The 23,436-nt window shown below is 30.9% G+C and overlaps 1 protein-coding gene across 2 annotated transcripts in view; it reads right to left on the bottom strand.

Annotated features, from left to right (window-relative positions):
* The window catches only part of LOC111631940 (coiled-coil domain-containing protein 47-like), a 53,269-nt gene extending 30,033 nt beyond the window's left edge, over nucleotides 1-23,236 (bottom strand). Inside the window, exons 1-5 of one of the 2 annotated variants that reach the window (XM_023376280.1) lie at nucleotides 23,216-23,236; nucleotides 8,755-8,989; nucleotides 8,401-8,517; nucleotides 3,298-3,472; nucleotides 2,147-2,328 (exon numbers count right to left, since the gene is read on the bottom strand). In XM_023376280.1, the coding sequence (XP_023232048.1) occupies nucleotides 2,147-2,328; nucleotides 3,298-3,472; nucleotides 8,401-8,517; nucleotides 8,755-8,970 (690 nt within the window). In that variant the 5' untranslated portion in view covers nucleotides 8,971-8,989; nucleotides 23,216-23,236. Of the gene's footprint in view, nucleotides 1-2,146; nucleotides 2,329-3,297; nucleotides 3,473-8,400; nucleotides 8,518-8,754; nucleotides 8,990-22,987; nucleotides 23,061-23,215 lie in introns of those variants that run through there. The other variant, XM_023376281.1, reaches the window with a different exon arrangement.
* Between the last annotated feature and the right edge of the window lie 200 nt (nucleotides 23,237-23,436).

Genomic DNA, 23,436 nt, shown 5'->3' with positions numbered 1-23,436 from the left:
GTATTATTAGTTCTTACTTAAAGAAATCAATATGTTGTTTTGTTATTTTTGCAAGAAATTAAATATTTTTAGCTTCAAATATTTCTTATTACCATAGTTTTTTGTTTTTTAATCTATTCATATTTAAATTCTAATTAAAAAACAAAAACTATTGACTATTCAATAGCTTCTTTTCAGAAACTTTACAGAAAAATCTTGTAAAATTGACAACATAATTTGTTCATGTAAAGCTGGACAACCAGGAACCATTTTGCCAATTCTTAACAGTTAAATCCACTCTCCATCAATTACACTTATGAGTTTCTCTGAATTCTGATTTCCAAATAATCATCTGTGGGAATGGATTAAAACTTATATCGGGCTCCTGTGTGATTTTGGAATTCTAATTTGGAATTCAATTCAAAAGCTTTGATTTTCCTATTGCTATTCATCTTTATTCCTGACAATACACAAGAATGACTGAAATGACTTGATAAAATGATAAAATACTTTTGTTTTTAAAGCATCCGGTAAAAAATGCAAACACATGGTTCACAAAAATTATTGCAAAATGCAAAAAATCCTTTACTCACACATATAGGTTGACCTAGTTTTTGAAGCAATGAAAAATAAATAAAAACCTCGTCTTATATTTAAGTAAATACAGTATACTATTTTGAAATAAATAAAACTCTTTCATCCACAACGTATTCACCCTTCTGTTCAATAACCTTATGCCACCTGACAGGTAGTTTCATAATTCCATCTGTGTAGAATTGGGTGGGTTTCTGATTGAAGAAATTATCAATGTGATTTTTGATACCTTCTACAGATTGAAATTTTATGCCATTTAAATTATTCTGCAACAAACAAAAAAGATGATAATCTAAAGGAGCATATCTGGAGAATATGCAGGGTGACTCAAAACATCCCAGTTAAAGTCTAAAAGTTTTTGGTGCATGTTTAATGATATGTGTGGTCTTGCATTATCATGATGGAATATCACTCCCTGCCGATTTGCAAGTTCTGGACATTTTTGATGCATTGCAGCCTGTAGTTCATCCTGTTGGAGACAATATGTATTGGAATTAATTGTTTGGTTGTTGGGTAAAAGCTCATAATAAAGAACCCTTTCCAATCCCACCAAACTGAAATCATTACTTTTCTGGGATGCAAACCAGCTTTATGTTGTGGCACTGGAGGATCACCTGGCTTACTCAAGATCTCTTGCATTAAATATTGTTGTAAATGATCCATTTTTCATCACCTGTTATTAATCGCTTTAAAAATAAATCACCTTCATTGCATTTTAAAAATGAATCACAAACAGAAACATGCTCAATAAGGTTTCGTTCACTTAACTGATGGGGAACCTAAACATCATAATGGAAAGTGTATCCAAGGCTAGCCAAATGTCTGACAACAGATGTTTGGGATATTTTTAAGATGTTGGCTATCTCTCATGTTTAATGCCAATCATTTTGAATTAAAGCCGTTATGGACTCAACTTCTATGATTGAAGGCCATCTGACCAAGGTGCATCTTTGAGAGAAAAATCTCCCATCCTAAATTTTGAAAACCATTTTTGACATGTTCAATCAGTAACTGCATCCTCCCCATATACAGTGCATATCTTTTAATGAGATTTTGTTGCATTTTTTCCTTTTTGAAAATTATAGAGCATGAGATGTTGAAAATGCACCTTCTTATCTTCTATTTTAAAGTTTTTTTTTTCTTAAAAGATAACAGAATTTTAAAAAATAGTTGTAATTAAACTTACATAATAAATATGCAAATATTTGTAATGTCCACCTAAACAAGTTAAAACTTTATAAGCATGACAGAGTGACACAGACAAGTGATTATGTAAATATCTGAACAAACTTTCAATTTAACCCAATATTTAGAACTTCATTTTTAATTAGACTAAACATTAATTTTCTTCTTTTAAACACTAGTTTTCAACCCATATTTGGAAACTCATTTATTCAATAAAATGCATACATTTTTGTATAGATTTTTATTCTAAAAAGTATACCTTTGATATAATGATTTTTCAATTTTTATACAAGTAATAATTTTTTACTTTTATTTTTTCAAATCACTATGTTAATCATATAAATATTTAATTTTTAAATACATTACAAAATAATAAGTCCTTACTTACTATTTGGTCAGAAGCAGGTCTGAACATATTAGACATGATATTTACTAAATCTTGACGTTTTAAAAACTTTAATTCAACTAACATCCCTTCTACACACACTCTTCCACTGCACCATAGAGTATAAACATTTTCAGATTCTTTTACTAAACCTGGATTTTCAATTTCTTTCTTTCCATCATCTCCTATACAGATTAAATCAAAAATAATTAAATAATAATAAAATCCTGCTATAAGCTAATACATAAGTTAAATAAGATAATACAATCACAGAAAAAAATGTGTGCATAAAAGACAAGCACATAATTTACTTATGAAATGATTAATTTATCATTTGTATGTTTGATAATTTAATAAATTATACCTAATCAAACATACTTTTTTGAACTAAAGAAAATATCTATTGTTCTATTTAAATGCAAATTAATTTAATAATAATTAATATTAAGTTAAAACTTTTTGAAAAATCAAATTATTTATATTAAAATTAGTAAAAAGTAATGATAAATAAAAGTTTCTATATTAGAAATTTAAGGCTTAAACATAAGATTAATGAGGTCTTATTGAATATGTGAAAAAGCATTGTGCACCTTTTTGAAAGTGCCACAACACAAATTTCGTGTTGGATCTGAGAAGTCAGAACATATTGTGGTCAATTTTTTCATTCAATGAGCATTTTTGGTCTTTTAGCCTAACATTTGCATTACTCAAAAATAAACATTGCATTATCCCTTAGATAAATATTAAATAAAATAAAGCTATTTTTCAGTATAATTATGATTCTGTTAAAATATAACTGTAATTTTTTTAAATAGATTAAAAATATTTTATATCAATAAATTTATAATTATAAATGAAATTTATAGGTTTTATTTATATAAAATAATAAAATATGTCACAGTTATAATTATACTTAATTATGATATCTAAATTCAATTATTGTGTATATCTTATTTTTAATTTTTTTTAATAAGATAAGTGTTCAAAACAATTTATATTGATAAATTTTATGAATGAGTTAAACTGTTACACTTAATCTACTTTCATATAACTGTTATCTGGTTAACAAAACTTTGAAAAAGTTAGTAAAATATCTGAAATTCAGGTATGCTGTCATCTTAAACCATATTGTGTATTAATAAAATTTTACATACCCACTAAAGCAAAATTTGATTCTAATATTTGCTTATGTGAATTAAACCAAGCCATAGCAAGTTTCTGATTTTTGTTTCTGCCAGCAACAAAATTAATGAAGTAGACTAAAAGACCTGCTATCATTAAAAACTCCAAATAAAAACTTTCCCAATTTCTTCTCAAATGTATTGGCACCTAATTTCATAGAAAAAAAAAATACAATTATAATTATTTTAATTAAAATTTAGAATTATGAAATTTATTATTTCTTTCATATATACATCTCTACAAATAATTATTAAAAATACCATTTTCCATAAAGCAATCAAATAAAAATTTTTAAATTTATATTAACTAATATTTTTTTATTCAATTAGAAATTCTAAAACAATATATTTTAAAATCTACATTTGATGATCTTTAAAATATGTATTTGAAAATCTCTTCAAGATATACATTTCAGTTTAAATCTATCTTTAGTTTGTACAAATATTTTAAATAATTTATGTATTACTAACAGATGAGCCCAGTGTTGCCCAGGCAAAAAATAACAGCAAAGATTAAGATTATTTCGTACTTCTAATCCTTCTATTATATTATAGTCTTTAATTTATAAATAGAAAGGTTATTTTACATGAGAGTTTATCACACCAAGTGCCAAATCTGACACATTTTAAAAATTCTTTAAAATTGTGTACAGTAGACAAATAAAGAATTTTTTAAAATGTGTTAGATTGGTCACTCAGTGTGATAAACCCTTACCTAAGATAACCTTTGTAGTTGTATAGAAATACTATACTATACGAACATTAAAACAAAAACCATATAAACAGTTTGGTTATTTTAGCCTACCACCATCATGTTTATTGTCATTCTCGGATGGTACATAATTGGTCAAGTACCAATTGAAAATATATTTAAAATTTTTTCAGATATCATATTTTTTCCTAATGTTAACTTTAAGAACTTGTGCCATTCACTGCCAAATAGCAAATGGTAATCTGCCAACTAATCAAATTTCACAAAAACACAGATCAAATATTTAAACTCGGCATCCCAAAAACCATTTAAATCATACTTTGTGCAGGCTGGTAACCTTGTACTGTGTAATTTTCCTATTCTAATGCCCCATACCAGTGGGTCTGGTAAGGAGGAAGAGTGTTGCAGAAGGGGGCAAAGTAATTCAACCAAAAGTAGTCGTTGACCTCCTCCCAGAAGAGAGGATGGTCAACTACTACTAATCAATACCAGTCTGTATTAAAATTTGAAAAATAATCTGTGTTAGACAGGTTGTGATGGCCCCACATGTGATCAAAGTTGCTAACCTTAATGACTGAAAGACTTGATGTAAAATTTGTTTACATAAGAAATTCTTGTATAAATGCAAGAATAATTGCTTTTATGTGTTAATAAAGTGTTTGTATTTTGGCAACAGATTGTATAAACTACTGGGAAGTATGTTCTCTTAAATATCATGTTTATAGAAAAATTATTGGGTTGCAATTTGAAAAAAACTGTAGACCTATAAATTTCCACTGTCCTCCATCTGACTGTCTGTCCTTCCTTAATTTCAAGAAAGGAGTTCGATAAATGATAATTGAGACCAGATATTGAAAGCTTAGAGCAAAAGTCCAGATTAATTATATACAAACTTCTGGTTTGGACTGGAAGTCATGTTACTTCAATTCAAAAGTTTCTCCTGAATGAAGATGGTAACCAACATGACTCTATTAGATAGGTAACCAACATGACTCTATTGCTAACAGAAAAAGTATAATGTGCAGGGGCAGGACCACCACTAAAAGAATTGAAAACATTGTAACAAAAAAATTGCAGCCTGGCATTGTGATGATGTCACAATAAATAATTGCTCATTAGAATTAGTTTGGTTTATTTGGTTATGGCAATGTGACACAAGAAGGATGCATCCTGGAAAGATGTTTATGTAAAGTTGGTCCCAATCGAAGTGTTACTAATGCGAAAAAATTCCACGTGGCCAGTTTGTTGGCCATGCATGATTCCATGACCGACTACCAGTGTTTGGTGATTTTATCTACTTGATTACTGGAGTATACTTATTGGACTGCAATTTGAAAAAATTGTAAAACTATTAACTCCCTATCACCCATCAGTCTCTGACTTTCCTTAATGCATTAAATCTCTAGCCCAAGTTATCTCAGGCACATGCATGAAGTTGCACAGTCCCTTGTCAGAGTTACCTTGAGCAAGGTACTTAAAAAGGTCTCAAAAAAAAAAAAAAAAAAGTATGGATTGGATCAGTTCTATCACCTATGCAAATTTTATGAATTATTTTTGCTGCAAATTTTTTAATATAGTTTTATTAATTAGCTAATTAATTGCGCTATTGTTTTTTACGGGAGTTTTTTGTATTTTTTTTATCAAATTAATTAAATCATTCTAATCTTCTATTGCATGAATTTGCATTCAGTAAAATTTTTTAAAATACTATTGGATGTTTTCTATGACATCAGCAGGTTTTTTTTTGTTTTTACTGAGTAGAATTTTTTATACACTTTTAATAGCATAAAAATCGAAAATTTTGTGTTATATTTGAACAGATGTGGTAAACTAGTTCCCCTTCTGCTTTAAATCAATCTTCACGAGGCATATATGTTTAACTAGTTCCCGAGGCGTATATTCCTGGTAAATGTCCCAGGAAAGCTGATACCAGTTGTCTTCAAAATTATCTGGTTTGTAAACAATGAAGCAACATGTGCGAATTTTTGCAGCTATATTTTTCAAATAAAAGCATTTTTTAGAATCCGAAACAATTTGGGACTGGGGTTGTTTGGATAACTGATCATGTATGAAAAAATACATTAACCCATCCAATGTTGAAATTTTTCTCCGTTGCGTGTTGCTTCGCTTTGAATTTTCATCTATGTTAAACCTAACAAAAAATTTTAAGCATAATAATCGTGGATTTGTATCGTTAAAAATGATTTCTTTATTTTGCACAAACAAAATAAATGTATTGAAAAATATAAAAACAAGAGAAAAAAAAAAATTATATTTCGAAAGTTAATTTAGTATCAAAAACATTCTGATTCAGCACAACACGACACGTCCCAACACACATTCCTCAGAAAAATACCACAAAAAACAAGCAAAACTCACCACTCACAATGGGGGAAAAAGAAGCCTTGTTTAAATACTGGCGCATCCTTAAGTATCCTCTCAGATGGTTGCACCAATGCTACCATCTGAAACATGCACACCAACAAAAATAATACTCGAATAATACTCAAAAGTATACGTAGCCAAATCTTGCTGTGCCACAGCACTAGTGGAAATTTGAATTTGCTGATTGGAATGCTTTCGGTTAACTGATGTTTCAGTTGATTGGTATTTGGATAATCAATGCTCTACTGTATTTAAATTTTTAATATAGTTTTTCTATAAAAACACGTTTTTGAGGGGTATTTATTTTGTGGAAATTTTTTTTGGCTGTTAGATTCGCATTTGAGTGGAAATAATTATTTAATATAAAAAAATCAATAGATTGGAAGTTTTCCGAGTGGAATTCCGCCCAGAAACGGGGACCAAATGAGTTAATCTTGAAAACAGAGTTTGATAGATGAAAGTCGCGACCAGACATGGAAATTGTAAGAAAAAAGGACCAGATTACCTATATACAAATTTTTGATATGTACTGTTAGTCATGTTATTTCAATACAAAAATTTTCTCCTGAACAGAATTAGATACATAACCAGCATGACTCTATTACTAACAGGAAAAGTGTGATTTACAGAGGCAAAACACTGCTACACTCCACACAGGCAAGTGCTATGTACTACCTGTCATAGTAATGATGTAATGGTGCACATATTTCGCACTATATCATTGTCAGAGTATTTCAATGAATATAATATATATTTTAAAAAATTATATTGTATTTTTTGTAAGTTAATTATTTTGTTAACTTTTTTGCCAATAGGTGGTGCTATGTGTAACTCAGAAAATCAAATGTAAATAAATGTTAATTGATTTATACAAATACAATTGATATTATGGGGTGGAATGTATGGCATGTCTAAGTTAAGAGTACGTAAATGTAACTGCCGAGTTTCGTAGCAATTGGTCGAACAGCCTAGGAGTGTATAGTGAACAAACAAACAAACATTCTCATTTATACATATAGATTATAAATAGGTACAGTCAAAAACAAATATTCTGATTTTGAAATGAATACAATATGTATTCATGAATACAATGTATTCATGTATTCTTACATGAATACATTGAAATGTATTCATGTAAGAGATTATTTATGTAAATAATTTTGATTTTTCTAATTGGATTATTCTGATAATAATAAACAATGCCTTTTGCCCACGACTATAAATTAGACAGAATTAGATAACCTAAATAGGGTATAACAATTTGCAGGGCTTATCACACCAAGGCTGACTGAAAGAAGGACCAGAACTTTTATAAAAAAAAAAGGGTTGGTCTTTAATAATCACATATCAAATTTAGGTAAGTATGCTTTTCGGGTACAAGGACCCCTCATCAGCTTACAAACACATGGTAACAACGTAACAAATACAATACCGATAATCTGCCAATACAATGGGATAACCAATTAATAAATTAGAATACATGGTCCCAGATAATATGTTATACCACATTGTCATTGTATTCTAATTTCTACTTGATATTTTAGTTTTAGTGTATGGGTTACATTGAGAAATTGTAAATGCAGTGCACTGCATATATTGGTTATCCCGTTGTATTGGCAGGTTATTGGTATTGTATTTGTTACGTTGTTACCATGTGTTTGTAAGCTGATGAGGGGTCCTTGTACCTGAAATGCATACTTACCTAAATTTGTGATGTGATTATTAAAGACCAACCCTTTTTTTTATAAAAGTTCTGGTCCTTCTNCTGATGAGGGGTCCTTGTACCTGAAATGCATACTTACCTAAATTTGTGATGTGATTATTAAAGACCAACCCTTTTTTTTATAAAAGTTCTGGTCCTTCTTTCAGTCGGCCTTGGTGTGATAAGCCCTGCAAATTGTTATACCCTATTTAGGTTATCTAATTCTGTCTGGATTATTCTGATTTGATGAATTTTAGATATAAAAAAATTAACTTACTTTTGTTATTTTAAGGTCAGGTTTCTCAGAAACTTTCGATTTAGTAAGTGGCTTATCTTGATCTAATCCTTCAAACTCTTCTTCATCTTGAAAATGATCATATTCCTCAACATCTTCCTAAGTAATAATATAAATACACACAAATATAATAAATATATTTGTAAATTTTATTGACAATTATAAAATAAAACTTTTATTTAAAAAATATGTTAATCATTTTGTAAAATATTCTCAAATCATAACAAGCTACCTTTTACCATCTTTGATAAAAATTTACAAAATTATTAATCATACATAAACAAAAAATTCATTTATATTTACTTAATAATTTACATTTTACAAAATTATTTATACCTCTATTTTCACATCATCATCATCATCTTGAAGATTAACAGTTGATGGTTTTACTTCTGGCTTTAATTTTGTGATAGATTCTCTTGTTTCTTCATCTTCATCATCAAATTCTTCAAATTCAGCAAATTCATTATCTTCTACATCTGCTTTCTGATGAGCATCAGATAATATACATATGGTCAAACTAAGTACAAAGATATTAAATATTCTATGCATGCTTTATTTGTGGGAGAATCTAAAATAAAAATTAAAAAAGAATATTTTTCATTATAAATGCACCTATAAAAATAATATAATGATATTTATGATGTTAATATATTAAAAACTTTTAATTAAAGAATAAAATACATATATCAAATAACTATATATTCATGTACAGTACATAAATACTGTAAAAAATACATAAATCTCATAGTCGTTAAAATGTCAATAAAGGAAAAAAACTTAATGTAAGTAAGTACTACAAAATGTAAAAATTTTCACTGAAAAATTGATATTATTCTTATGCAGCATGTCAAAGTTTATTCATGAACTAGGAGGACTTTGTCCCTGATTGAAGTACACTGAGAGCTTGCAAACTCATATTAGATCATTAGAGGGCATTAAATTAAACAGTAAATTCTTACTTTTGTCCTAAAATGTCATTAACTTACATAATAAATGCTGTGGAAGACTTTTTTATGCAAGTTATAATATGTTAACATATATCATCATCATGATATAAGCCATTGTCAATCCACTGCTGGATGAAGGTCTCCTGTAATCTTTGCCATTTTTCCCTGTCCACTGCTTTAGTTTTCAAATTTACACCAACTACTTTCCTTATTTTGTTGTGTGAGATTTCGACCCCCCTCATTTGTTTTTCATTCCCACTTTCCTCCTGATCTGCTTTTAGTTAATTAGGGAAAGCAAGATCGTGTTAATTAAGTACCAACCATCGGCCACCGAAGGTCAAACAGGGAGGAAAACTCCCTTCCTTCTTTTTTTCCCTCTCCTACCTCGAACACTCGTGACACTCTAATAAATAACATTGTTTACGTAGCCTTTCCCATTGACAATCCATAGATTGTTGGGACTTATTTGAAACCACAGTCCAAATACACGATTATTAATGACGGAGAACTATCAAATTGATTAAATTTATGAGGTAAGGAGAGTCATAACATCAAGGGAAAGTATCAACAATCCGACCAAACTGTCCAATTCACGACATCCCATGTCAGCCAGACCTGGACACAAAATGAACACCGAACTATTAAATCAAAAATCACATGATAACCCCTTAGCGACTGTAGTGCCTCTACTTGTGAACCTCATTTATTAACTCAAGGTAAGCTAAATGATCTTATTAGGAATCTGAACGTGTCTAAAAAACAGACTGAACTTTTAGTTTCTCAACTGACAAGTTGGAATTTACTTCATCAGACAACTAAGATGTGTTTCTTTTGTAATCAAATAAGATATTCCGAAGAAAGTGGTTTAATTTATTGCAATAATATTAGTACTGTGATGGATGCACTTGATCATAAACATATCATAAAATGGAAACTTTTCATTGATTCGTCTAAGATTAATCTTAAGGCTGTGCTTTTATACAATGGAAACAAATTTCCTTCTACGCCATTAGCTTATTCAATTAAAATGAAAGAAATCTATGAAAATATGAAACTCTTACTTGAAAAAATTCATTATCACAAGTACAATTGAATCATATGTTGTGATTTAAAAGTCATCACATTATTAACGAGTTTGCAGCTTGGCTATACTAAATTTTGTTAATCCTTGTGTGAGTGGAACAACAGAGATAAAAAAAATCATCACGTCAAGAAGGAATGGCCAAAGCATGAAATGTTTATTCCTGGCCAGAAAAATATCGTTCATGTCTCATTAGTCAATGCTGACACGATTCTTCTACTCCACTTTATATAAAGTTAGGACTTTTCAAAAACTTTGTCAAGGCAATGAATGTAAACAATGCTGGTTTTCATTATTTGAATGAAAACTTCCTCATATAAGTAATGCAAAATCAAAGCTGGAGTTTTTGTAGGCCCACAAATAAGCACTTTAATTAAAGATTATAAATTTGAAAGCTTGTTAAGCATAGTTGAAAAGCCAGCATAGAAATCATTTAAAGATGTTGGACAAAATTTCTTAGATAATCACAAAGCTCCAAATTACTGTAAAATTATGAATGGGCTCTTACAATCTTATAAAGATATGGAAATGTAATATGTCCCTCAGAATGCATTTCTTGGATTCCCACCTGAATTTCTTCCCCGACAATCTTGGTACTGTCAGTGATGAACATGGGAAGCATTTCCATCAAGACATCTCTATCATGGAAAAGAGGTATCTGGGCCAGTGGAATTCAAGAATGCTTGCTGATTACTGTTGGACACTCAAGAGAGATTCTCCAAATGCCAAACAAAGCAGAAGCTCCACATCTTGCCATTTTAGACAAGATAAATAAATAAGTGTATGCATGTTGTCTAAATAAATATATTTTACATTTAAATTGGCTGTCACAAAAAACAAAACATGATGGAGAAAAATTGCTTACATATTTGAAAACAGCATAAAAATTCTATTAGGATTAGGTATTTTCCTTTGTGTGTTTTTATATTTTTTAATATATTTATTTTATTTGTACAAAATAAAGAAATAATTTTTAAAGATACAATAGTCATGATTATTATTATAAAAATTTTCGTTAGGCTTAACATCAATGAAAATTGATGTTAAGCTCAATTGATTTGGATAATCAACGCTCTACCGTATTTTTAAAGACCAATGTGATTTCATAAAAAAATTAATTGAACATACTAAAGATTACTGTAAATTGCAGTTATTAATTATTTACTGTATAATTAAGAAATTAACATAAGTAATAACAGATAGATAATTACAAGTAAATTTAATTTATGCCAAAAATGTTTTGTTAGACAGTTTTGATAATACTGATAAAATATATTAAATATTCTCTTGAATTTTTGTTGTTTTAGAATTTTACATATATCATAAAAACAAAACAAATGGAAAAAATTTTAATAATGATAGGATAATATAAAAAATAATGTTGCAACGAATAGTATATTCGGCCTGAGGCCGAATATACTATTCGTTGCAACACTCTATAATGATATGCTCTATGGCCTGCTCTATAATGGCCCACTGTCACTGCGCTTCGCCAATTGTGTTAATTCTTGACAGTTGTAGCGGACAGACAAGAGCATCATGGCAGTATGTGATAAATGATGATATCAAATGTGGATAACAATGAAATGACCTACACGTGTAAATAACAGAAAAAGAACAGAGAAGTACTGCGAAGTGAAAATGTGAAAATAAATATGAAATTGAGTTCATAACATAATCGAACAAGTCGAGGCAGCTTATTGGTGCGAAATTCGTGGCCGTCAATGCCAAACAATTGTTGTCATAGACTTCGGAAAGCTAAATACTTGTAATGAAAGTCACTTAGCGTGCACGGGCAAAAGTTTGGGGCCGTTCGGGCTACCAAGCTGTCTCGATCTGTGAAATCATAACTGTGACTTATACCGACGTCTCATCTGTCTCTTTTCTCCGTTATCACCAGGCTATGAGCCATGTAATTGTAAAATGGGAAATCTACGACGGAAAAGTGACGAATAGAAAGTATCGTGAGCACGTATTATGATGTATACATAGGCATACATGGACTAGAGCAATATAGGAAAGAGAAAGGGAAGAGCATAGATGAGCACTTAAAAAGAAGGATAGGCAGGATCAGACCCTCAGATGTGCGATGATTCTTGAACGAATAGGTGTGTACGTGTGCTGATCTTTGTAATTATAAATTGTGAATACATGTGACTAATATTATTTTCTTTTTTATTTCGTGCATGTTATAAGTTATAAATAAATATAAACAAACAACACTAACACGATAACATTAAATCTAAAAAGCAAAATGATTAATTTACTGTGTTTTTGTTATTTCTTACTCCTGTTTTTAGGTATTTGGCTGAATAGTGATTAAATATTCGGTATTTGGCCAAATAGCGAAAAACAGGCCAAATACCGAATAGTAACCGAATATTAGTTACATCACTAGTAAAAAAGTTTGGAAACAGCAATACCTAAATAAAATCAAATAAAAAATTAAAAACAACTAATCATTAAGAAAAGAAACTTTAGGTCATCTGAACATATGGAATATGCACCCTAGTATTCCATTAAAATTGACAAAATATGGTTTTTAATAGTCCCATTCAAATACAATAGAAACATGTGTAAAGGAATTAAAACACTACATGCTAAATACTAACCAAGTATGTTTTTGATCTCTGATGGATCTGCTGCAGTTGTTTACAATGTATTTGAACACATTATAAGTAACTGAAGCAGATGCATCAAAGAGATTGAAAAGAGCTGGAGTTTAAGGTGTGTGCTTTATTTGAGTTAATTCTTTAGTTAATTGTTTATTGGATTATACAAACTAAAGAATTAACTCAAATAAAGCGCACACCTTAAACTCCAGCTCTTTTCAATCTCTTTGATGCATCTGCTTCAGTTACTTATAATGTGTTCAAATACGTTGTAAACAACTGCAGCAGATCCATCAGAGATCAAAAACATACTTGGTTATTAAATAGTGTAAATATAACAAAAGCGAATAAAATCAAGATCAAAGTATTTTTTAAAAATAAAACTTTAATTGTCAGGAAAATACAGTAATAACAGTATTATGGAAAGCATCAACAATTCCTAAATTGAATATTTTAGTCAAACAATTTCTAAATTATATCAGGCTATATTACTACTACTGTTAATTAAAAACTATAGTGGATGATCGGTTAATGAACAAATTGGATAACGAACACTTTCGCAAAAGATTTTTATGATCAGACAACAAACCCATGTTCAGATAACAAACACTTTACTGAACAAACATAAAAATAAGCGACAGAAAATAATGAATACCAATTGATTTTCCCTTGTCTTCAGGTAACAATTCGAAACCTTTCAGAGCGCGGGAGACATCAACATTGATGCTCAACCAGATACCAATCAGATAGTATTAATATTCCTCCGAATTTTGAAATTCTCCCTTGTAATTCCAGCTTTTTGTTTACCTTTCTAACAAATAATTTTTTATAGCATTCACAAGACTGTCGGACGGGCACTTGTTAAATTTTGTGTCGGGGTTTATTTACAAAAGGTGAAAGTTTAACTGTCTCATCGGATATTTGTTAACGTTTTAATACCAAATTTTGAATTTCATCCAAGCCTTGCATTTAAATAATTTTTTGTGGACTAGTTGATTTCTGTTCTCTGAATTTTTGTAAGTGCTTTTCTGAATTTTTTATTTAAAAAGGAAACTGATAATATTATGGAGCCTAAAAAGAGGTGTGTCAAGAACTGTGCTCACCGTAGAAACCAAGTAAGAGATAATAGCCAAGGTAGAAAGTGGGCACAAGATGTCTGATGTTGCTAGGCAGTATGGCTTGAACAGGTCTACAGTAGGCACAATCTTAGCTATGAAAGATATATCAAGAAGTCTCAAGCTGCTAATGGAGTAATGAAAATCACATATGAGAAATAAAGAGCATTTTAGAGCTCATAATGGAATCTGAAACTGATCTGACAACAGAAGAACTCCAAGAAATCTCAAATGAAGAATACCAAGAAACTCAACAAGATGTGTTTTCTTTTGAAAAAGAGGAAGGCAAAAGAGGATTAATGTCAACATCTGCTACTAAAGATCTTTCGAAGAAGTGGGAGGATGTCAGAATAACGATCATCCAAGTGGCATATAAACCAGAATAAGGTTAATGGGGTTGGGGATCTCTACAATTACAATACCATTAATTACTTCCAAAAAATCCTGAAGAAAAGAGAAAAGCAATCGACATTGGACAGATTCTTTAACCCCCACAAATGGAAAAAACATGACTAATAAAAATGCAAGACTGCATATATGTGTANTTACATATAAATAAATTAGTAAAAAAGTATATATTTTTTATTTTTTGGAGTCTCCGGAATGAATTAATCAAATTCCCATAAAAACCTATGGTAAATCAATGATCAGTTAATGAACAAAGTCTTGGAATGGATTATGTTCATTAACCGATCACCCACTGTAATTAATTTTGCACTAGAGGCAGGCATTAGACACCATCTCTTGCTAAATTTAATAAATTTAGTATTTAATTAATAATAGTAGTAGTAACATAGCCTGATATAATTTGGCAATTGTTTGGCTTTAATATGTAACTATCAGGTTTGGATGTTTATATTTGAATATTTTAGCATCATTAATACTTAATTTTCAATAGTATAGCTTTCTTGCAACTTACTTTATTTCATTTGAAGTAACAGACACAGTAATATATTATTGTAAACAAAAGATTGATAATCTTAATATAGTAGCCCCTTTACCTGTAGTTTCAATTACACTTGGTCAACCACAGTCCAAAAATATTAAAAGGAAAATTTCAAAAATATACAATTCACAAGTTTTAAATTGCAGGTCATACTGACTAGTATGATGAAATCCTTTACTATCCACCCAGAATATGAATCATTTTATTTATCTAGTGTATCCAAGCTATATATGCTATCCACTCATTAGTCACTTATTAGCCATTTTAGTTATCAGTTCAACTGTCATGGTATTGCAGTGCTTGAGTTCAAACAACTCTTATTTTACTTAATAATGGCCCAAATACTTAATAATTAGTGATGCTGGCAATTCGGATATGACAAAAAGAGAAGTTTGTGAAGTGCTTCCTTTAAATGAGAAATAAAAGTTATCTATTTAATAATGAAAGAAAAAAACTCATATTGAAAGAACATTCATATAATTTTTATTATTTATTATTAGTTATTGTTGTTAATCTAGTACAATGCTTAATTTATAAATTAAGCATGATAATAGATTAAATATATGAAAAAAAACAGTATACAGTAGAATATTGTTTAACAGATTGCTCAGGCTGCCAAAAATCATCTATTGTTCCAAGAATCCATTATATTGCAAACAGCAGATTTCCCATACACCCAGGAAAATATCCATTATTTAACCTGTATATAACCTACATATAAGAAATACCTGTACTTGAAATTATTCAATCTCGAGATCTCTATTCTTCAGAAATATGTATTTTACAAGATCATATATTATGCCATACATATGTACTACAGCTGATGGAAACTGTATATACTGAAAGCCCAATAAGAGGCAAATTACATATGCTCATTAGCACTTCACTTGACTTCAAAATTTGTTAAAAACTCATCCATCTTGGTTTGTTTTGATGCTGCTTTTCTATCCATTGAAGACAATAACCACTTGATATTAGCAACATCATGTACTGGTACAGACTGTTTGTTTATGCTGAAGCTCATCAGGAAGGTCTTCATGACTTGGAAAGAATCAATGCCCTTGCTAAATGTTGGCACTACATTTGGACCAGCGTCAAAATGTTCACAAGGTGGTTCCTCTCAATGGTATCAGCCTGCTGACTCTTTTCATACAATTCTTCAATTGTACTGTACATATCCCAGATGTATCAGGTGTATCATCGAATACTAAAAATTTCAGAAACAAAACATCTTTTTTGCTGAGAAATACATATAATTGTAAAAAACAAACGTTTTCAGCCCAATTAACAGGCCATCTTCGGGTTGAAAACGAAAATGGAATGTAAATAAAACAAACTACTCACCACACCTCAATAATAATCACATACATAGAACCACACCGTAAATTGGTTCTGTGTATGGAATGTAAATGTTCCATGAATAGAACATAAAAATTTTAAATCAAAAAATTTTACAAGAGAAAAATAACGGAAGAATATATAAAATTAAAATAAAACAAAAAAATAAAAAATAACATAAATCTTCCAATGTACTAATTCTGGTCCAAGTTTCTAGTAAATTTCTTAACCATGAACTTCCACGCTGAAGGCAGGCTCTCGGCATCCCTCGCATTTAAACAGCCTTCACCTAGCCTACTTCTATATATTTCAATCTTCTCCGCCATCATTGCTAAAGTTGGGGAAGACAGAGGTTTGATGATTGTTGCTTCATCCCATTTCACCTCAGAGCCTTGGGCCTGCGCCGTTTGGGACAAAATCATTGAATTAGATGCTTTTCTTATGGCATATCTATGTTCTTTGAGCCTTACTCTTAAGTTTCTGGTGGTGACGCCGATATAATCTTTTTTAACATCCAGTTGTAAGTTCTCATAAGAAATCTTATACACCCCTGTTTTCTCCTCCACTTTGATACTATCCTTATCATTTCTCAAGATCTTATACAAATTGGGGGCTCTTCTTAAAACCATTCTTGATTCCTTTCGACTAGCAATTTCTTTCATAACGCTATTCATACTACTATTATAAGTAAACTTCGTGAGCCTAGTAGGAACATTACTTAAGGTTCTTTTTACTATGCCCCTTTCATACTTCTTAAGCATTCCTACAATTACACTTTTTCTGTAACCCAGGGTCCGGGCCACCTGCAATACTCTATCAATCTCCTTTGCTCTGTTACCGACTCAGTCACAATATAAATAAACTCTCCTTATTAACGCTCGGAAGGCTGCCATCTTATACTGATATGGATCCATGGACTAGGAGGGTATATACAATGGGGTGTGTGTAGGTTTAATATAAATGCTTGTGGACAAATGCCCTTGTATAGGTTCCTTGTATCAAAACGTTCAAAATTTCATCCTCTACATTCCCCCAAATTTTTAAAACGTCATTCTGATACACCCTGTATAAAGGTTAAAATTAATCAATTTATTACATAATCTGGATTAGAGCAAGATGTTAAACAAATGTCTAAACAAAAGCTTTAATGAATTACATCAAGTTTGAATTGCTAGATATGGTAAGTGAAATTAAAGTCAATTAATATTGTTTGTTAACAATAAACACATTTTCTTAAAAATCATGCTAATTCATTTATCCAGCTATATGATAATAATACAGTAGAGCGTCGATTTTCCGAATCAATTGGGGACTGGGGTTGTCCGGATAACTGATATTTCGGATAACTGATTTACGTACGAAAAAATAGTTTAACGTATCCGATGTCGAAATTTTTCTCCGTTGCGTGTCGCTTCGCGTTGAATTTTCGTCGATGTTAAGCCTAACAAAGACTATTGTATCGTTAAAAATTATTTTTTTATTTTGTACAAACAAAATAAATATATTGAAAAATATAAAAATAATAAAAAATTATACTTCAGATGTTAATTTAGTATCAAAAACGTAAAATATTTGAGTAGCCCAAGACATAGCCAAAGATTGAAGCGCCACAGCACTGGCGAAAATTTAAATTTGCCGACTGGAATTCTTTCGGATGATTGACTTTCGGAAAATCGACGCTCTACTGTATTAAAAATTGTTATGAAACTGAGTAAACTTTTTTTGCAAAATTTCCATACTTTCTTTTGAAATAAAGATAGCATTATTCAATTTGTAATAATAAATTATTTAGATTCAACTTGTAATTAAAAATAATTCATCAAAAATTCCTCTGTAATTGTGATATTATCAAAATTGAAATTTCCATTTTTTTATGAACTTATCTTTTAAGATCAGGGGTTTCCTTGTGGGCAGTGAATAAATCTTAGGAGGGTGAAAAGAGCAAGTGGTAGACAGGGTACTGAACAGTAATCATAAGTGAGGATTGGGTCACAATTTTTCCCTTTCCTCTATCAAAACGGGTAAGAAGAAACATTGCATTTAATGGTTTCCAGATGTGGAGAACATTGTATGGTGAGTGTAAGGTGCATAGAAAAGTTTTTCTCAGAATAATTGCAAGCCTTTCTCACACAATGAAAAATGGGTTAGGTGATATTGGGTATAAGCTTATGGAACCAAGAGGGCAGTGGCTCAAAAAAGTTTGGGAATCATTATTATAGATAATTTGCAATTTATACAAAATTTGCAACTTTATAGAAATAAAATTGAAAATACATAATTAAAAATAAAAGTATTTTTAATGAGATTCCACTATATATCTTTAAATTCTCAAGATTTTCAAATTTCTTACTATTTTATGAATAAATACTGTATATGGATTATTTAATAAATGATTATTAAATAATTGTAATGTTAATAAAATGGCTAGGACAATAAATATATTTAAATATACTTTGTAAATATTTTTATCTTGAACTAGATAAAATATACAGTCGACCCCCCCTATAACGCAGGTTCATAAAATGCAGATTCATATATCACGGCAAAAAAATTGCAACCATATTCATATAAAGATGCTAAAAGAGACTCGTAAAATGCAGTAAAACGTCATTGCTGGCTCGTGTTGCGACAGGATTGATTGAATCTGGACCAATAGTGGACGAGCAACCGAACTACTTACACACTACGGACAGTTTAGGTGGTAAGTTGGGTTTACTATCGTCTGTACAGTATATAAATTAGATACTGTAAGTCTAATACAGTTCTGTAATTTTATACATTTCTTGTGAAAAAATCATTTCTTATTCAACAGCCATAAAAATTATTCCTATTAATGATGTCTCCAAAGTTCAGCGAATTTTTCACAGAAAAATAACTTATCAGAAAATGCACCCGCCATTTGGCGCGCTGCTCCGCAACAAAAACAAGCTTAAGCAATGGCATCGTCGAACTGTGCACACTCGGTAAGTAATCCTACAATTTTTTGTTTATAGCATAGTTTATACCAGTGATGGGCAAACTACGGCCCGTGGGCCAGATGCGGCCCCCTGAAATGTTCTATCCGGCCTGCGTGACATTATTCCTAATCTGACGAGTAAAAAAGAATACAGGCTGTGGTGGTTGTTTCACCACTTAACTTGAGTGTTCGTTGATTATATAAAATAACCGAAGCTTTATATCTCACCATGAAAGTTTATTTACAATCATGTACAAAATTTTGTTTTACACTTATTGAGTAAAAGCTCGATCGGCTACAAGCATGCTTCGGTACAGAACATCCACTCATTGTGCGTAGCGTAGCCGAAAGAGAGAAAAAGAAATACGGCAGACGCCTGCACATGTTTTTATAGCGCCACCTGGATTTTCAGATGTAGCGCTAGGTTACAGTTATATTGGCCCGCCTAAAGTTTTCTTCTTTTCCTTTGGCCCGCTCTTTAAAAAGTTTGCCCATCACTGGTTTATACTGATTATTCCCAAAAAATTATATGTGTTTTGGAAATGTTGAGTGAAATTAGTCTAGAATCAATTAATTTTATGGAAGAAAACCTTTCAAATAGCCATAGTCTGTAAATTGCACACGTGCTGGGCTGTGATTGGTTCATGTATTTAAGGATTCCTACAACGTGAAATTCTTATAAAGTGGAACATATCTACCGTGTTATAGGGGGGTCGACTGTTCTTTTAATCATTTAAATTACAAATTTATAAGCTTTTAAATATTTTTTCCACTCTTTTCTGATCATTGATCAATATAACCATATATTTTATATAAACTAGTCTTCTAACACAATGCTGTTCAATTAATATTGCTTTCACCTAAAATATCTAGACCATGGGTGCCGAATCTGTGGAGCATTGGAATAAATCATCTGGCACATAACATAACATGCGATTTTGGTTTATCACTTTTTTCAATCAGCTTTTTTACATTTATTCTAATTAAAGCATATTCATTTCATTTCTTTAAATAACGTTAATTGAAGTCCAGTGCACAAACATTTTTAAAGATAAGCATGCTTGCTACATGGCAAGCATACTCAAAGATTTGCCATCCCTGATCTAGACTCTCACATGATGATGATTATAATTATATAAATCCATCCATAATAGAAGCTATGTAAGAGTTCAGCATAGTCCAGATAACAAAATATGATATATCAGACACAAAAAATTGCAAAAATAGTTCTATATTAACATCTTATTTACCTTAATTGATGAGACTATGTCTCCTCTCTAAAATTGTGATACTGTCAACGGCTGCACACCTTAGAGCAGCATTTCTCAAAGTGGGCAATAACGCCCCTTTGTGGACGATGAGTAAATCTAGGGGGCGCTGGGGGCAGGGTATTGAATGGTGACCGAAGGCAAAATTGGGGTCAATGAAAGTCATTACCTTTCCTCTGTTAAACTGATAAGAGAAAACATTGTATTTAATGGTTTCCAGATGTTGAGAACAATGTACAGTAATACTACGTTCGCACACAATCTACGACTCATTTCAATCTCGATTTATCTACAATCTGGATTGTGACCGTCACTAGTCGAACGTCATGCTGTTCGCACAGGCAGTCCGCTCGAGAAGAACCTGGCTATTACACGCGATGATAAAACTGATGTAACTACGCAGTAACTCACAAACACCAACAAACAAAATGGAAGTTTTGGTTAGAAATAAATACTTTTTCTTGCCATACATATAATAATACAGATGTCGTCGTCTCTCCAGATGTCTTTCTTATTTCTCTGTCGATAGCCTGACATGTGTTCTGCAGCCATCTTGTATTTTCTTGCGTGCGTGGGATTGTGGGATCTCTCTTATAACTGGATCTAGTTTCAAGAACTCTCTCCAGTCGATCGTGATTGAACCTTGTTTCAGTCGAGATTGAAACGGTCGAGAGCGTTCGCACCGCGGAACTGGCTCCGACCTTAGTCACAATCTAGATCGAAATGCTCGATGCGAATGGGCTATAAGGGCACAAAGTGTGGGATTCATAAAAAAGTTTTCCTAAGAATATTTCTCACACAAGAGAAAATGGGTTAGGGGTGTTGGGTATAACTTTATGGAACAAAGGGGACGGCAAATCAAAAAAGTTTGGGAATCACTGCCTTAGAGGTATGAAGGAATACATGTCAGGAGTTGCAATTTGGTGCCCAAATCATGTGCACATAAAATAAACCAGACTTGTAGGTAGTCAGGGGACTGAAAACCAGGTCAAAAGAAAATATGAAATGCTGATTGTTTCTACAAACAGGCATGAGTGCAAGATTTGCGCATGCATTGCTCACGCTTTCTGAGACATAGTCTTGTCCCAAACATGCCATTTACTTGTTTTTCAAATATGTACAGATAAACAAAAACCAAGCATGCCTTTCTAAAATCTAAATATTTGCAAGCCATATTTTTGTAATTTTTCCCAATATTGAATTAACATATAATTGCATATAAAATAATTGCATTTTAATCCTAAAGTTAATCAGAAGTATAAATATACAGTTTAATAGTTTGAATTCAACCACATTTGCAGAATGCATCTCTGGACATATTCCATTTGTTGAGAAGATAATTGCATCTGCCAACTGATTCTATTGACATGGACCAGATATAGCATGGCAAGTTGAAACCAGGAGGTATGACTGTAGATCGAATTCAAATTATTAAACATATAGTTCAAGACTGCCCTCTGCAATCCTTTGATGGAAATTTGATAGACATACACTAGTGTAATAGTGAAGCTTTGGAACAGTTAGAACACCTGGACATTAGACTTTAACCTTTTGCTGTTCTTTTCTGTGTTCTTTTGTTTTGTTTTTGTGTTGTACTTAACTACCATATGCAATATATAATATACAGCATTATATGGTTATATTATGCTTTTAGTAGATTCATATTCTAGACTAATTCACTAATTTTCATTGCCAACCCACAATATATTATTCATAGTTACTTTTATACATGTGCATATAAAAGAATGAGTTACTTCTAAGACATTTATTGAGTAAAGAAAAACTGAGGGGAGAAAAACAATCATAATATACACAAATTTCATAAGAATACAATAAATTTAATAATTTTTTATGATAATTTTTCACATAAGCAGATAATATAAATAAAATTATATGATAATGCCATATCATCATGCTGTATTATATTATTGTATGAATATTACAGAATAAACTTTTTTAATATCAAAATTAATCCTCCAAAGTTGTATGCGTCTTATATTTTCAAGCACCTTATACAGCAATTGAAATAAGAGCGTTTTGTTATTTATATAATATTCAGGAGCAAAACCTTATATAATTATACGGCAAATATATACACAATTAAGTAATATGCTCAATTTTCAGTGAAAATTAAGATTTTGAAATAAAATCAGGAATTAGGTCACTTCTTAACAGTATTCGCGTTATAGTAACCGTATAAAAAGTAGAAAGTAAATTAACTGAATATATTTTAATATATAATATATATAAATGCATAATAATCGTGTTAAGTTTTTACTAAATGTGTCCAAATCTATTTTTACCTTTATCTTATAGTTCGTCGTTACTCTAATATAGTTAATGGCTTTACGCCATCTAACGACGAAATCGTTTCCGTTTGAGATTTTTAATTTTACATTAAAAAAAACAAAAAAAAATGTTATAATTATTCAATATTGTATCGTATTATTTTATATATATTATCATTTTACACAATATTATATCAAATTATACAACATAAGAACATAAGTGTAGGGAATATAATTATTTACATTGATTGTTTCAATTTCGACAGCCAGATGGCCGATCAGTCAAGGTGGCAGCTATAGGGACCCGGAATCGAATCCGAGCGAGTTGAATAATTCCCAGGAATTTTTCGGCGAGATGGTCCGTCCGGATATATCTGGCCCCGTCCCTCACCACCTGGATGCCCCATTAAGGGCCTGGCAGAATCCATAATGGACTTACTAAAAGAGGCTCTCTTGGTGGCTAC

This window comes from Centruroides sculpturatus, unplaced genomic scaffold (assembly GCF_000671375.1).
Source record: "Centruroides sculpturatus isolate CEXI.00-Female unplaced genomic scaffold, Cexi_2.0 scaffold666, whole genome shotgun sequence".
NCBI classification, from domain to species: Eukaryota; Metazoa; Arthropoda; class Arachnida; order Scorpiones; family Buthidae; genus Centruroides; species Centruroides sculpturatus.
Note: the sequence above shows the minus strand (reverse complement) of the source record. Positions and strands in the feature narration are given on the sequence as shown.